Source organism: Centroberyx gerrardi, chromosome 18 (assembly GCF_048128805.1).
Source record: "Centroberyx gerrardi isolate f3 chromosome 18, fCenGer3.hap1.cur.20231027, whole genome shotgun sequence".
Taxonomy (NCBI): Eukaryota; Metazoa; Chordata; class Actinopteri; order Beryciformes; family Berycidae; genus Centroberyx; species Centroberyx gerrardi.
Genome location: NC_136014.1, coordinates 21,295,948 through 21,308,568, shown reverse-complemented (window position 1 = coordinate 21,308,568; position 12,621 = coordinate 21,295,948). Strand labels below are relative to the sequence as shown.

At 42.2% G+C, this 12,621-nt stretch overlaps 1 protein-coding gene across 1 annotated transcript in view; it reads left to right on the top strand.

Annotated features, from left to right (window-relative positions):
* cnih3 (cornichon family AMPA receptor auxiliary protein 3) overlaps window positions 1-12,621 on the top strand; it is a 62,874-nt gene that overhangs the window by 22,265 nt on the left and 27,988 nt on the right. The window contains 1 exon segment of the mRNA XM_071899277.2: window positions 5,739-5,786. Coding sequence (XP_071755378.1) covers window positions 5,739-5,786 — 48 coding nt within the window.

The following is a 12,621-nucleotide window of genomic DNA, read 5'->3' as shown; positions in this document are numbered from 1 at the left end:
TGCCTATGTCTGTCTCTCCAGCCATTTCCTCATCCAAATTCGTCTGGCCTTTCGTTTTTCTTTGGTAAACTACTGCACACACCAAAGCCAGCTGTTCCCCCCCCATGTTTGTAAAGCTCCTGCCTCTCCATGGTCACGTGAGTTGTTGCGTACAGCAGCTCCGTCGGGCAAGATAATCTTAATAATATCTTGTAGTGTGTGATGCACCGTTATTTTCTAAACTTGTAGTGTGAGCTTGTTTGCGTTTTGAGAGAAGAAAATCGGTTAGATTTCTCCTTATGTGCATGATGCAACCCGATTTCAAAATCGGTTAGGATTTTAAAACTCCTGTAATCTGAGCCCAGCTTTAGTTGCCATTGAATTTTTATTTATTACATCGTATCGTGGTCGTATTGAATCATGAACTCCATATTGCGTATCGAATCGTATCATGAGATAAGCTTATCGCCCCATCCTTAACACATATATCCATAAAAATGTCGTTTGGTTTGTATCTCTGTTATTCTTCCACACACATCCAGTTTCTCATACGCACACACAAACGCACCGGGTCCCCTGATGAAAATACACTTTAGTTTTAAATGCTTTGTTCCCCACAGTGCTCAGGGTTTGGCTTGTGTTTTTACCATGCTCGTGGCATCTGTTGCGTTTGTGGCTCTCCAACGCACACACACACACACACACTGCAGACACACTCCAGTGAAGATGCACACTCCTACACACACACACGTGCACACATACACACTTCTATTATCTAGGGATAAGGCTATAGCCGGGAGCAATGATAATATCTATCTAACTCTCCCATCTGAAATCAGAAGGATAACTCAGCAAGGAGATAAAGGCATCCTGCTAAGAGAGCCTAGTCCTCTCATGGATCGGGGGCCTTCAAATATTTTATGAATCTGATTTTTAACACGAGCGTATCGTATTGATGTAGGCCGACATCCCACCAAGGACACAAATGCAAGGAAGGCACGTCGCCGCAGTCGTTTAAATCGTTATGCGCGCCTCATCTACCTCGTGAAACAGCAGATCTTTGGCAGAATCTACCACACCGCGCTGTATACTATATCCGACAGCCTCTCTGTGGTGTTCACACTCTATAAAGGCTTCCTTCCGCGCCTCATCCTCCTCATCACTTCATCTCCCTCTCTCCTCCATGCCTGTCTCCCTCACTCAAGCTCAAGTTTCAAGCCTAATTGCTTTAAAGGGAATTTTACAGCAATTAAACACACTTTGCACCGGCAGAACGCCGGCAAAAAGAAAACAGTAACATCAGCATCTTGAACAGCCGCCCCTCCCCTTTTCCTTTCTCTCTCCTCTCCTCTCCTCTCCTCATCTTTAGGGTTCATTGTCCGATCCGGCTCACACCAGGCAGTTACTGTAAATGGGAATTTGTTCTTAATTGGTTTGCCTGGTTAAATAAAGGTAAATTTGAAGGAAAAACTCCCCCCCCCTTTCGCCCCCCTCCATCCTTTCCAACCCATCTCTTCGCCTTACTTAACTCTTGTTTACAGTTCCGCGCCGCTCTTGCTTGTCAAGCAAATTCTCGCTGAGTAACATTTCAAAGAGGCATCAGCCTAATTGCTTGCTAATGAGAAGTTTTGAGTAGGCAGTTGCGGGCGTGTGCGTACACACACACACACACACACACACACACACACACACACACACACACAGCTGCTGAATATATTTGCGTGTCCTCATTCAAACTCAGGACGAGATGAAGGCGAGAGGAGATTGTGTTGTACAGGCGTGATTCGGTCCGGTCCTTGATGAGGTGCGTGGTCCCAGCCAGAAATAGACATTAGGAGCGGAGATAATTGGATATCAGACTGGGCCTTTCATGGCTGTTGTGGTGTTTTTGTCAGAAAGATGAGAGTGTGTGTCGCTGTGTGCGTGCTAGTGTGTGTGTGTGTTTGTGTGTGTTGACGCCGTATAGACAAGAATGGCGATGGCGCGGAAAAAAGGCCATGGCTACAAAGTGCGGTACAAGTGCGAAACCCAATTAACAACACCCCATATATTTCACATCAATTATTAGAACACAGAAAAAGCAACCACAGAAAATGTTGTTTTTGTTTTGCCCACAGAACTTGAATGGGTTTATATGTGCACATAGAAAAATAAAGGTGCCGGAAATGTTTCTTTCGGAGTGATGACATAGATTCTGCACTCCTTTGCTTAGACACCTGCATTGTGTTTTTGTTTATCTGCCCTTGTATAGCCTCATTTGCAGTTGCACAATATATTCTATGGACTATGGAGGGGTTTGGTTATTTTCAGCATTTCTGCCATCACCCACCATCCAATAACTAAGAATTTAAACACTTTTTAATATCCCAAAGAACCATATATGTTGACGCCCAAAGATCACTCCGAAGAACCATTTTCGGTTCCAGTTTGCACCTTTATTTTTCTGTGTGTGTGTGTGTGTGTACGTTTATGTGTGTGTTACGCTGCGGATGAGGTCATACCGAGGACAGGGGGAGGGTCGAACACTGAATACATTTTGAAGAAAGACTTCCAGTTCACGCTGTAATCCAGACCAACTCTCGCCCCCACCGCACTTTCCTGCTGTTCCTCCTCCCAATCATGGCTTCCCTATTTTTTTGTTTCTTTTTTCCCTTTTTCCATTATCAAAGCCAAACTTCATGTCAGTGCCTGCTGAAATGGCTTCTCCTCGTGCTTTGAAACATTCGAAATAATGAAAAGTTAAAAGGCAATGCGATATTTTTCCGCAATTTTCTTCTCACGCCTCCATTGCTGTTGAAATGAGGTAAAGTCCCATGAGGCGTTTTGGGGAGATGAGAGATAGGAAGAGTGGAAATCGTGATACTTTTTGTAGGCAATACAGCGGCAAGACTCAGCGAGCGCACACACACACATACACACACACACATACACATACACATACACACACACACACACACACATACACATACACACACACACACACACACACACACAGGCACTCATAAGAAATGAATAAGTGCTGCTACAATGGTCAGCCTCATTTTCACACTGTCTTCCACTTACTTTCTTGCTACTCCTCTCTCTCTCTCTCTCTCTCTCTCTCTCTCTCTCTCTCTCTCTCTCCCCATTGTTACAGTGGTATTACCTCAGACTTGTATGCAGGAACCTCTGGTTTCATTATTTAGAGCGCTGGCATAAATTAAACATTTTCTAGGAGAAACTTCTGCTGTAACAGTCTGGATTTTTCCCAAAATAGCAATTAAATGTGTGTACGCTTACGTCTTCATCTGTGCATATTTTAGGAAATAACACACAGGCCCTCACTGTGTGGAGGCCATATTGGCACTGGGCAGAACCCAGTGGATAAAGGCCCACACACACACACACACACATACACACACACACACACACACACACACAGAGAGAGCGAGAGAGAGAGAGAGAGAGAGAGAGACAGAGTGAGAGAGATCCAGACACGGCCTGTAGTTACAGTATGTCATGGTAATCTGAATATGCCCGCATCATGTACACACACACACACACACACACACAGTCATTCAAGACATTGGGGCCCTCTAGCTTCCCTGTGTGGTGGAGTTGTGTTTCTAAATGCGGAGCCGCTGTCAGCAGCCTACCTGCCCACAGCGCTGCAGCCGGACTGATGTCACTTTCACAAAGTAACACATCACTGATTACTGATTACTGATTAAAACTGGAATCAGACTGTAAATGGGCCAAGTATTCCAATTAGAAAACTGAAATTTGGTGTTATTATATTCAACAGCTATAACAAACCAATATTTGAAGTATACCTAAGTCAGATACCCACCATTAATAAAAGAAATACATCTACTTTTAGAAAATGATTGATGGTGAAAACAAATTGTGATGAATTAAAGACTAGAAATTAACGTAAGCACTTGGTTGACAAAAGGATATTTTACAGGTTAAATCCTCTATATTTCAGAAATACATGAATATTGAATGCCAGTGGTGCATGCAGAGGCCAAGTATGTGTGTGTGTGTGTGTGTGTGTGTGTGTGTGTGGAGGGGGGCTCTCACTACCTCTACACATACAGTATATTCTTTCTGCCTAAGCCTCTAACTCACACCTCTCACACAGGGAGCTCCTGCTCTCTGTATGTTTATCTCGCAGTCTCTCAAACACACACACACACACACACACACTGCTGCTTGGCTGCTTGTAGCTCAGCAGAGGTAGGTTCTCATCCTCTTCTCACGGTACGCAGTGCAAATTTTCACAGCAAATCCAAATCCATGGGCTGTTTGCATGCATGCAGCTCAAAATATGATGATAAAAAACACAAGAAACCAATTACTAATTCATACAGGTAAGATAAAACCCCCAAGGGCTTGAATCTAGGCTACATGTAGGCTCCATAGCTGTAGATATTGCATAGTTATAAGAATATGAAAAAATAAATCACACTGAGGCGTGAGGAATACTCAAAATTGGTTTAAATAAGCAGCATTTTCACTCACTCACATTTATTTCACTGCTATTTCATATATTTTCATCATGCTTTTCTCCCGACCATCACGGGCTGATTGGGAGCGAGTACGGCCACGAAATATCCCTTCAGCTTTGCAGACGTTCTGACTTTGATATTCTGCATGAGCGCAAATGATTTTTTTAAATGCTTTAGCGATCCCACTGAGCCGCTCGGTCCGGACGTTTGCAAGCAGCATATGAAAAGCAAAGATAAAGTAAAAATGTCTGCCCATAACCACAAACAGCGTCAAGTTGAGATCAATATATGATTTATAAGCATGCAGAGTTATGCATCGCCCCCTGTGGAATCGACAGCGCTGCCAGTCATGTCCAGATTGCGTCTCTATAGGATTTTGTTAATATTTGATGATGTTAAAAGCTCTGGTGAGATGGTGGCTGTTAGAGTCGGCATTGTGGCTGCTGCTGGTTTAAACATTTTACAGCTGAATGTACACGCTTTAGGAACCTGAAATACAGAAAAAAAGACATTAATATAATATACTATATGACAGTTTATTTATTTTGTTTTGTTTCTTTATTTATTGGGGTGAGAGTGAGGGCCTGATCTTTACTTGGAGTTGTTTATTCATGATGTTGTTGGTTTTCCCTCACCTGCGTGTTTTGGGAGCTACGCTGAAAATTCAGTAAATATACTGAGAATAAAATGTTGCTCTCACTAAAACCTGTCTGGTTGTAAACAGCACAGTCAAAGTCAAATCAAGTCCATCTTTTCTGACATACAACTCTACGTCTTTTAATCAGGGGAACTTTTGACATTTTTAGGTTATCTTTAAAGTCACCCGATGTCAGGTGTGACATGTTTCTCGAGTGAATCATGAAAAAAGAAAAACATCAACAGATCATCTATGAAGAACTTTAAAGACCAGAACTGACAGGTTAAAAAGGCTGCAAACACAATCACACAAGTAAAACAACAAAACAATTGCAAAAGACAAGGCTGTGATACTTCTTCTTCTTCTTCTGGACCAGGTTGTATATCATGTGACCAACTTACTTAGAAAACCTAGAAAAAAAAGTTTAAAACTGTGCATATCCAACTCCAGACCCACTTTCCACCGACTTTCCTTCCACATACCAGAACAAACTTGTACTATTTCCATTATGTTTCATGTGGCGTGATCCTCAGACGGCAGCATCCAAACTGACTGAGTCATCAAATAACAAATTGTTCTGTGAATCCTAAAAACCTAAAAACTTACGGTCTCTCTGTTTGCTCTCCTTGCAGAGGGAGAGACTGCGGAACATCGAGCGGATCTGCAACCTGCTGAGGAAGGTAAGCAGGAAAAACCAGACCAGTTCAGATCATTTAGCATATAAATCATATACTGTCTGTGTTGCAATAATTTCTTGTCGCCATTTTTCCATTTCTCACTAAATGACATTGTCCATCATGTGTAGAAAATGGACCGTGGCCTTAGGATCAAGTCAAAACATTTGATGATGCCTGGTGACAAAAAACTAAACACACATACTGTTGGTGTCATCGGGAAAATAAAGCAGTTTTTTCTCAATTCCTGAGAAGTTGACTTTTTGGAGACACAAGGTTTCATGTATATGTGATATCTACATGATTTTGTGCAGCTGTTTACTGGTATTCTATAACTCTAGCTGATGTAGTTTGTAAATGTATTTTTTTTGCTTTGAACTGCAATTTGAACTGTAATTCAATCCTCTGGCTTCATGTTGGATTGAGATCAGAGGAAAGACAGAGATTGAGAGGTGCTGTGCTCTGCAGAGCCATGCTGTCTGTGTGTGTGTGTGTGTGTGTGTGTGTGTGTGTGTGTGTGTGTGTATGCTTATGCTGGGGGTTGGTAGGTTCAAAAGCTGATCTTTGTTATCAGTGTTGTCAACTCGAGGCCCCGGGACCTTCATGGGCCCCTGGGGAGGACACTCTCCCTATACATGCAGAGACGGATACACACATGCATGAACACACACACACACACACACACACACTGTCCTTGCAGCTGTGACCTAGTGTGCTGTGAAGAGATCATTGGAGGTAGCTGTAAAAGTGCTACAACAGTCTTAAAGGCGAACACCACTCAATTTAAGAAGTAATGTATGATATTCCTATAGTCTATGGCAGCCCAGTCAATATGTTTACATGAAGACCTCTCTCCCAGTGCCAGAAACCAGAGCACTAAGACTCAAACCTGTGATGCAATCAATATGTCATCAAAATCTGCAGCAACTCCACAGGCAATAAATGGCAGATGGATTTTGTTGACTCGCAGAATGCTCATTTCAGTTTTTACCCCCGCATTAGCTGCATTCTTCTGTAGTATTATCAGTTATGAACCAAAAAAAAAAAAACGCACCCTCATCACCAAGAGATCACATTTTTTACTTCTTTCCCAGTTCATTCTCAATGGAGCAGACATGACATCACAGGTTCAAGTCTTGGTTGTCTGGTCCAGGCTGGCCTGGTGGTTAGAGACCAGCCTTCACCTGGAGGACTGGGGTTCATAAGCAGAATTTGAATGAGTGCTGCGGGTGCCTGGCACCCATGACCAACAATGTAGAGAATCCCTCAGAATGTAATATTGGTGAAACTTACTCATAAGTTGAATAAGTATATTGTGAACAATAATCAGTTATTTCCCATCTCTAATTCACTCTTATAACCTTTATCAACACAGTCATTGAAACATTTGTAAAGATGAAATCTAGAATGAATTTGTAGTGATGGTGCAATATGGCAGATTTGAAAAAAAAAATGTTGTTGCTGTACTTGACTGAATGTGAATTGATAAATAAATACTCCAAATCCCAGCTAAACTCTCCTGTTGTTGATTGATAGGTCACTAGGAATTAGCACGGCATTTTCTGTAGCATAATAGTCATGACTTTTAACTGTAATTTCAGTATGCTCAGTCATTATTTTTGCCCTTACATGATTGGGTAGACATAGATCACAACTATAGCACCCATATACATGAAAGGCAAGCTCCGCCCCTGCCAAGGCTCAAGCCTCCTGGTCAACAAGCATCTGTCTTGCTGAAGTGAAGACATTGAATCTCTACCATGATCCAGTCTGTAGCTGATGCTCTGACAAGCGAAAGTACAATTTCCCTGCAGGTATGAGAAAAGTAGTTCATTCACATGGCTCTTGATATCAGATTTTTTTATGGAAATTCTACAATGCCAATGCCTTATTTACCGCCCTAATATCAGATACTAGTATCAGTATCAGGGAATGGAGGTTGTTTAAGTCTCAAGAACATGCGGTATAAAACATTGATATAAATACTGCAGTCACTCATCTTCAGAATATGACATTTAATTATGGATATTCTGAAGTTCCCTGCACAGACAAATTAGCAGTTGAAAAGGCCTCTGATTGGATGTATGAAAAAGGAAATTACAACAAATGCACACAATTAATGGACCATATTTTCACTCCGCTGCATATTGAGTTCATTATGCCTGTCAGTCCAGATGCCTGAGGTCCTGATGCAGGAGGATTTGTTGTATTGTGGTTTTTTTTGGTTGTTTTTCTCCTTTCCTCTACCAAACTATTCAGGTCACTCCAACTGGCAAAGTCACATGACGGTGGTCATGAGTGATTTGGTTAAATGCTTTGGCTGCGTTTCTCTGTGCTGGCACACCTATGTGATAGTTTGCAAGATGTGCGCACACTTACACATGCACACACACACACACACACACACACACACGGATACGTGCCATTTTTGTTCTCAATGGAGTGTGTTGTGTTGTGATGGGTTCCGGACGGCTGCAAGCCCATGCAGATGACAGTAGCTTGAGGGGATATACTGTGTTTTTTACTCTCATGTGTGTGAGTGTGTGTGTGTGTGTGTGTGTGTGTGTGTCTATGTGTGTGTTCTTCATTAGATGTGCAGTCTTGTGGCTTGAAGCGATGAGCCGGAGCGTTGTCACAGCAACTGAGCAAACCTCTGAGTGTACTCATTAGTGCTCTTCCTTCCTTTATTTTTGGGCCTGTCTTGTCTTTCTTCCTCTCTCTCTCTTCCTCTCTTTCAGTGTCGTTCTCTCTCTGTGGATCGCTCTCTCTCTCCTCTTCCTCCCACCCTCCCTCCCTCCCTCTCTATCTCTGCATCTCTCTTTTCCTCCCTCCCTCTCTCTCTCTCAACACCTTACTAACTGTAGTAAGGAGTGGGTGACAGGGAGCAGTGGGAGACAGCGAGCACAGCGCGCTGTACACTGTGTTTATTTCTGAGGTGCCAAGGGGGTTTATTGAATCCCTGCCTCACTGTCTTCAAAACTCACCTTTGGCTGCCTTTCACTTGTCTCATCAGATGATTATCAAATCCAAGACTTTCAAGTCGACTCTCGTGTCCCTGTGGAGAACGATCTCCCAAGCTGTCTGGGAGGCAAGGAACTTCTCCTGAACCCGAGCACAGAGAGTGAATCCTTACAGTTTGAGATGGGCTGTGTGTTTGACATTGCGGCATCAATGTCACACACGTGTTCTTTTTTTCCCAGCTGTTTCAATCGGCTCTGTACTATAGACTCTAGACTACTATACTATCAACCCATACTATAGACTGATCTATAGACTATAGTCCTGTTTATTTGTGTCTGGTAGTTTGGATGTGATGCTTGGGGCTCTTGGGGCCACCATTCGTTCTCTATCGGGTGGCAAAGGTCCCATATTGAACAAAACATATCTAAGTATTTTGTCATTGTATCGAATAGCCAAGAAAATGCAAAATCTGAAGCTCATCCCGTTTTGCCATAGTTTACCTAAAAATCATGTGATTCTACAAGCTATTTTGCTTTGGAGTCCTCAGTGACATCACTCAGTTCCGACAATCTGCATTTGACCACCCCAAGGGGAATAGCCACTCCCACTCAGCGAGTGTCATATCCTAGTTTTTCTCGTCAGAGCTGATAGCCCAACCCTCCGATGAGGCGGCCAATCAGAGCAGTGGGTCATTAGCATAAAATCAACACCCACAGAAAACAGTCTGTTCTTTACAATGGAGACACTGAGAGGGTGGAACACACACTACAAAAGCTGGATTTAGGTGGGGTTTTGTGCTATGCACTTCACAAACGTTTTTTTAAAGACCACAGGGAACTGTGTTCAATTGCTAAAATATGGGACCTTTAAGGGTTCTTATCCATCCTCCATCCACGGTGTTCTTTTGTTTCTTCGGCTGTTAGATATTACGTCATGTGAAAACCTTGTAAGTCCATTTTCATGTTTTCACCTCAATTGAAGGATTGCATGGCCTTCTATGGGATGAGAAATTTCTATCATCCCTGGGCTTATAAAACCATTTCAAACCCCTTTGGACAAACTCAAAAATGCATGGTGGTCAAGCTACGAATGAGGCTGCTTTTCTTTCCATTTCCAAGGTTTTCACCCCACCCGACAGCAACGATATTGAGAAAGACCTCTTGTATAATTTGCCTTCCTTCTCTGCCCTCTCTCTCTCTTTTTCTCCCGGCTCCAGCTTCTCTCTAAACCTCACCTCTGTTTCTTTTTGCATTCGCTTCCCAGATCCTCAGACCCATTTTTCTCACCTCCTTTCTCTCTCATTTGTTCCTTGTCTGTCTTTTTCTCTTCTCTATCTGTCCTTTTTACCTCTTATGTTTCCCCCACCTCTCTCTCTCTCTCTCTATCTCTCTCTCTCTCTCTCTCTCTCTCTCTCTCTCTCTTCACACTCTACGCTGGAAAGAGATGAGAGGAGAGTCAGATTGAGTGGTGCTGTGCTGAGCTACTCTGTTTCTGCTCGCCACTGTGAGTGTGTATGTGTGTGTGTGTATGCATGTGCATTTTTGTGGGTGCGTGTTTGTGAGCTGCATATGTGTATGTGTGTGTGTGTGTGTGTGTGTGTGTGTGCACGTGTGCATTTTTTAGCTTTTGTGTGTGTTAGTGTTAGTGCTTTGGCACGTTTGTGTGTGTGTTTGTGTTAGTGTATCTGTGTTTGTGTGTGCTGTGTGTGGATGTGCATTTGCGTGTGTGTGTGTGTGTGTGTGTGTGTGTGCAGTGATTCTGCAGAACCAAGTTGGTAAACAGGAGCTTTTCATTTTTTCAGACTGTTATCTGGATTGACTGGTGGACTCCGTAGTTCCCGTGGTAACGCCTAACCATTGACTGAGAAGTCCCATTCACATATCACACGCACAAGTCGCTAGCATTGCTACCAGACTCTTTATCAGTGCACATAAACATCTAGGTGTTAGCTTTTATGTCAGCTTTGGCTCTAATATTTCTCTGTCACTACCTTCAGCAGACTGTAAAATAGTAAGAATTGTTGACAAGAGGCAATGCTGTTCAGTTCTCTGTATCCTGCAACAACATGGGTGATCTTGGTGTATCTATGAAATGGCTCCAGTCCAGTCCAGTCCAGTTTTAAGATCCACCAAGCTGCATGTTCTGTTGTAATTAATGCCAGAGGCAACTGACCATCAGAGTCAATCAATCAATGAAGGAAGAGTGAGGGCACTTTCCACTCCTGTTTAGAGGAAGGCTGAAGCTAACTGCAATGTGATCCTGTCTGTCTGAGCAAAACACCTCAGGCTCCTGCAGTGTACCATCAACTGGATGACTGCCAACATGCTTCACACAGATACATCTGATAGCTCAGCTCCTTGACAAGGATACATTAGTACATTAAGTACATAACTATTGGTAGCAGACGTTGCTATTTTTAAAACTACAAAAACATGAATATGTGGCTAATTGCTATAACTGCCAAAATTTAACAGCATATGGGGAAGAGTGACGCGGAAAATGGTAATAAGTATCAGAATCACCTTATCCACCAAGTATAATAAATGTGGCATAAGATTAGATGAAACTTTATGGATCCCTGTGGGGAAGTTGAATGACTGCAGCAGCAGAGTGTCTTCTCTGTACTAATACTAATACAGGACTGCTATTGGCTCAACATAATTCTCTTTGATGACTATTGGCAGATTTACAGGATAACAGATGTTTGCAGCTTATAGATCTATCAATTTACAGCAAATCTCCCATCACACCTCAAAGCGCAAGTCTGTTTTACTTTAATGCTTACATGCCATGCCAGTATAAGCAAACCTTTTACAGCTGTAAAAACAGGTAAAACTCATGTTCAGTGTCAGCTCTCGTATCAAAAACTCAGTCAGTCAATTTTAGCTTGAAAAGACATCTTTAAACCAATTGATAAAAACATTAACAAAGTCAGTAGTGGGTGACTAAACAGAGGGAGCAATGCTGCAATTACAGACGGGGGCTTTTATTCTGAAAGGATAGACCGACCAGACAAAGTTCAGCTCAGCAGCAAGCTCTGAAACACAGATTTTGTATTACCTCTTTATCTTTTACAGTAGCAGAAAGTGATTGTACTGAATATGAAGTTGCTTAGTTTCCATATATATTCATCATCATATTTTTTGTAACACCCCTTTCAAGAGACCAGTCTTATTGTTATTATATACTAATGAGAGGCTTCATCTGTGTGTCTGCATGTGTATGGGAATGGATGTCACTGGAGGATGTGATGCAAAGTGATTGATCGATGGTTTTCCATATATGTATGCGGCTGTCAGTGTCAAGACTGTCACTTGAGTCCTCAAAGTTCACCTTGAGAAACTTTGTTAAAGTCGAGATGAAACGGCATTTCGAGAGTATCTAACTTCCGTATCGTGACGTATTTCCGAGTGAAACAGGAAAGACAGGCGGGACATAACGTTGGGAGGAATTTGATTTGAACGTTGAAAAGTGGGTGTGCTGTTGCTAGCTAGCTAACTAATGAATCTTAGCCTCTTAGCTCTGTGCGCTAAAAGTTGAAGATTGATTGATGGGTGGATGTCATGATATTATTGGTTGAAATTAGTTACGGGCATGCTTACGTAAGCACACGGCATATTTTGTTTTACAGGAAGAAAACATGATTGAATTTTGATATAAGAATACAATGAAATTGATTTTTGGTATTTTTTTTGGCATATATTGTTAAATAGGTGCACAGTATGACCGGGGCATTTTTCATTTCATCTCGTCTTTAAAGTGTCACATTGTTTAATAGCAAGGGTACGGCGGTTATGGAAAGATTCACTGTCTTTAGATTAGCATTTAATTTGCATGAATTACAAGGACTTTAAACGTTTCTTGTATTCTATTTTCCATG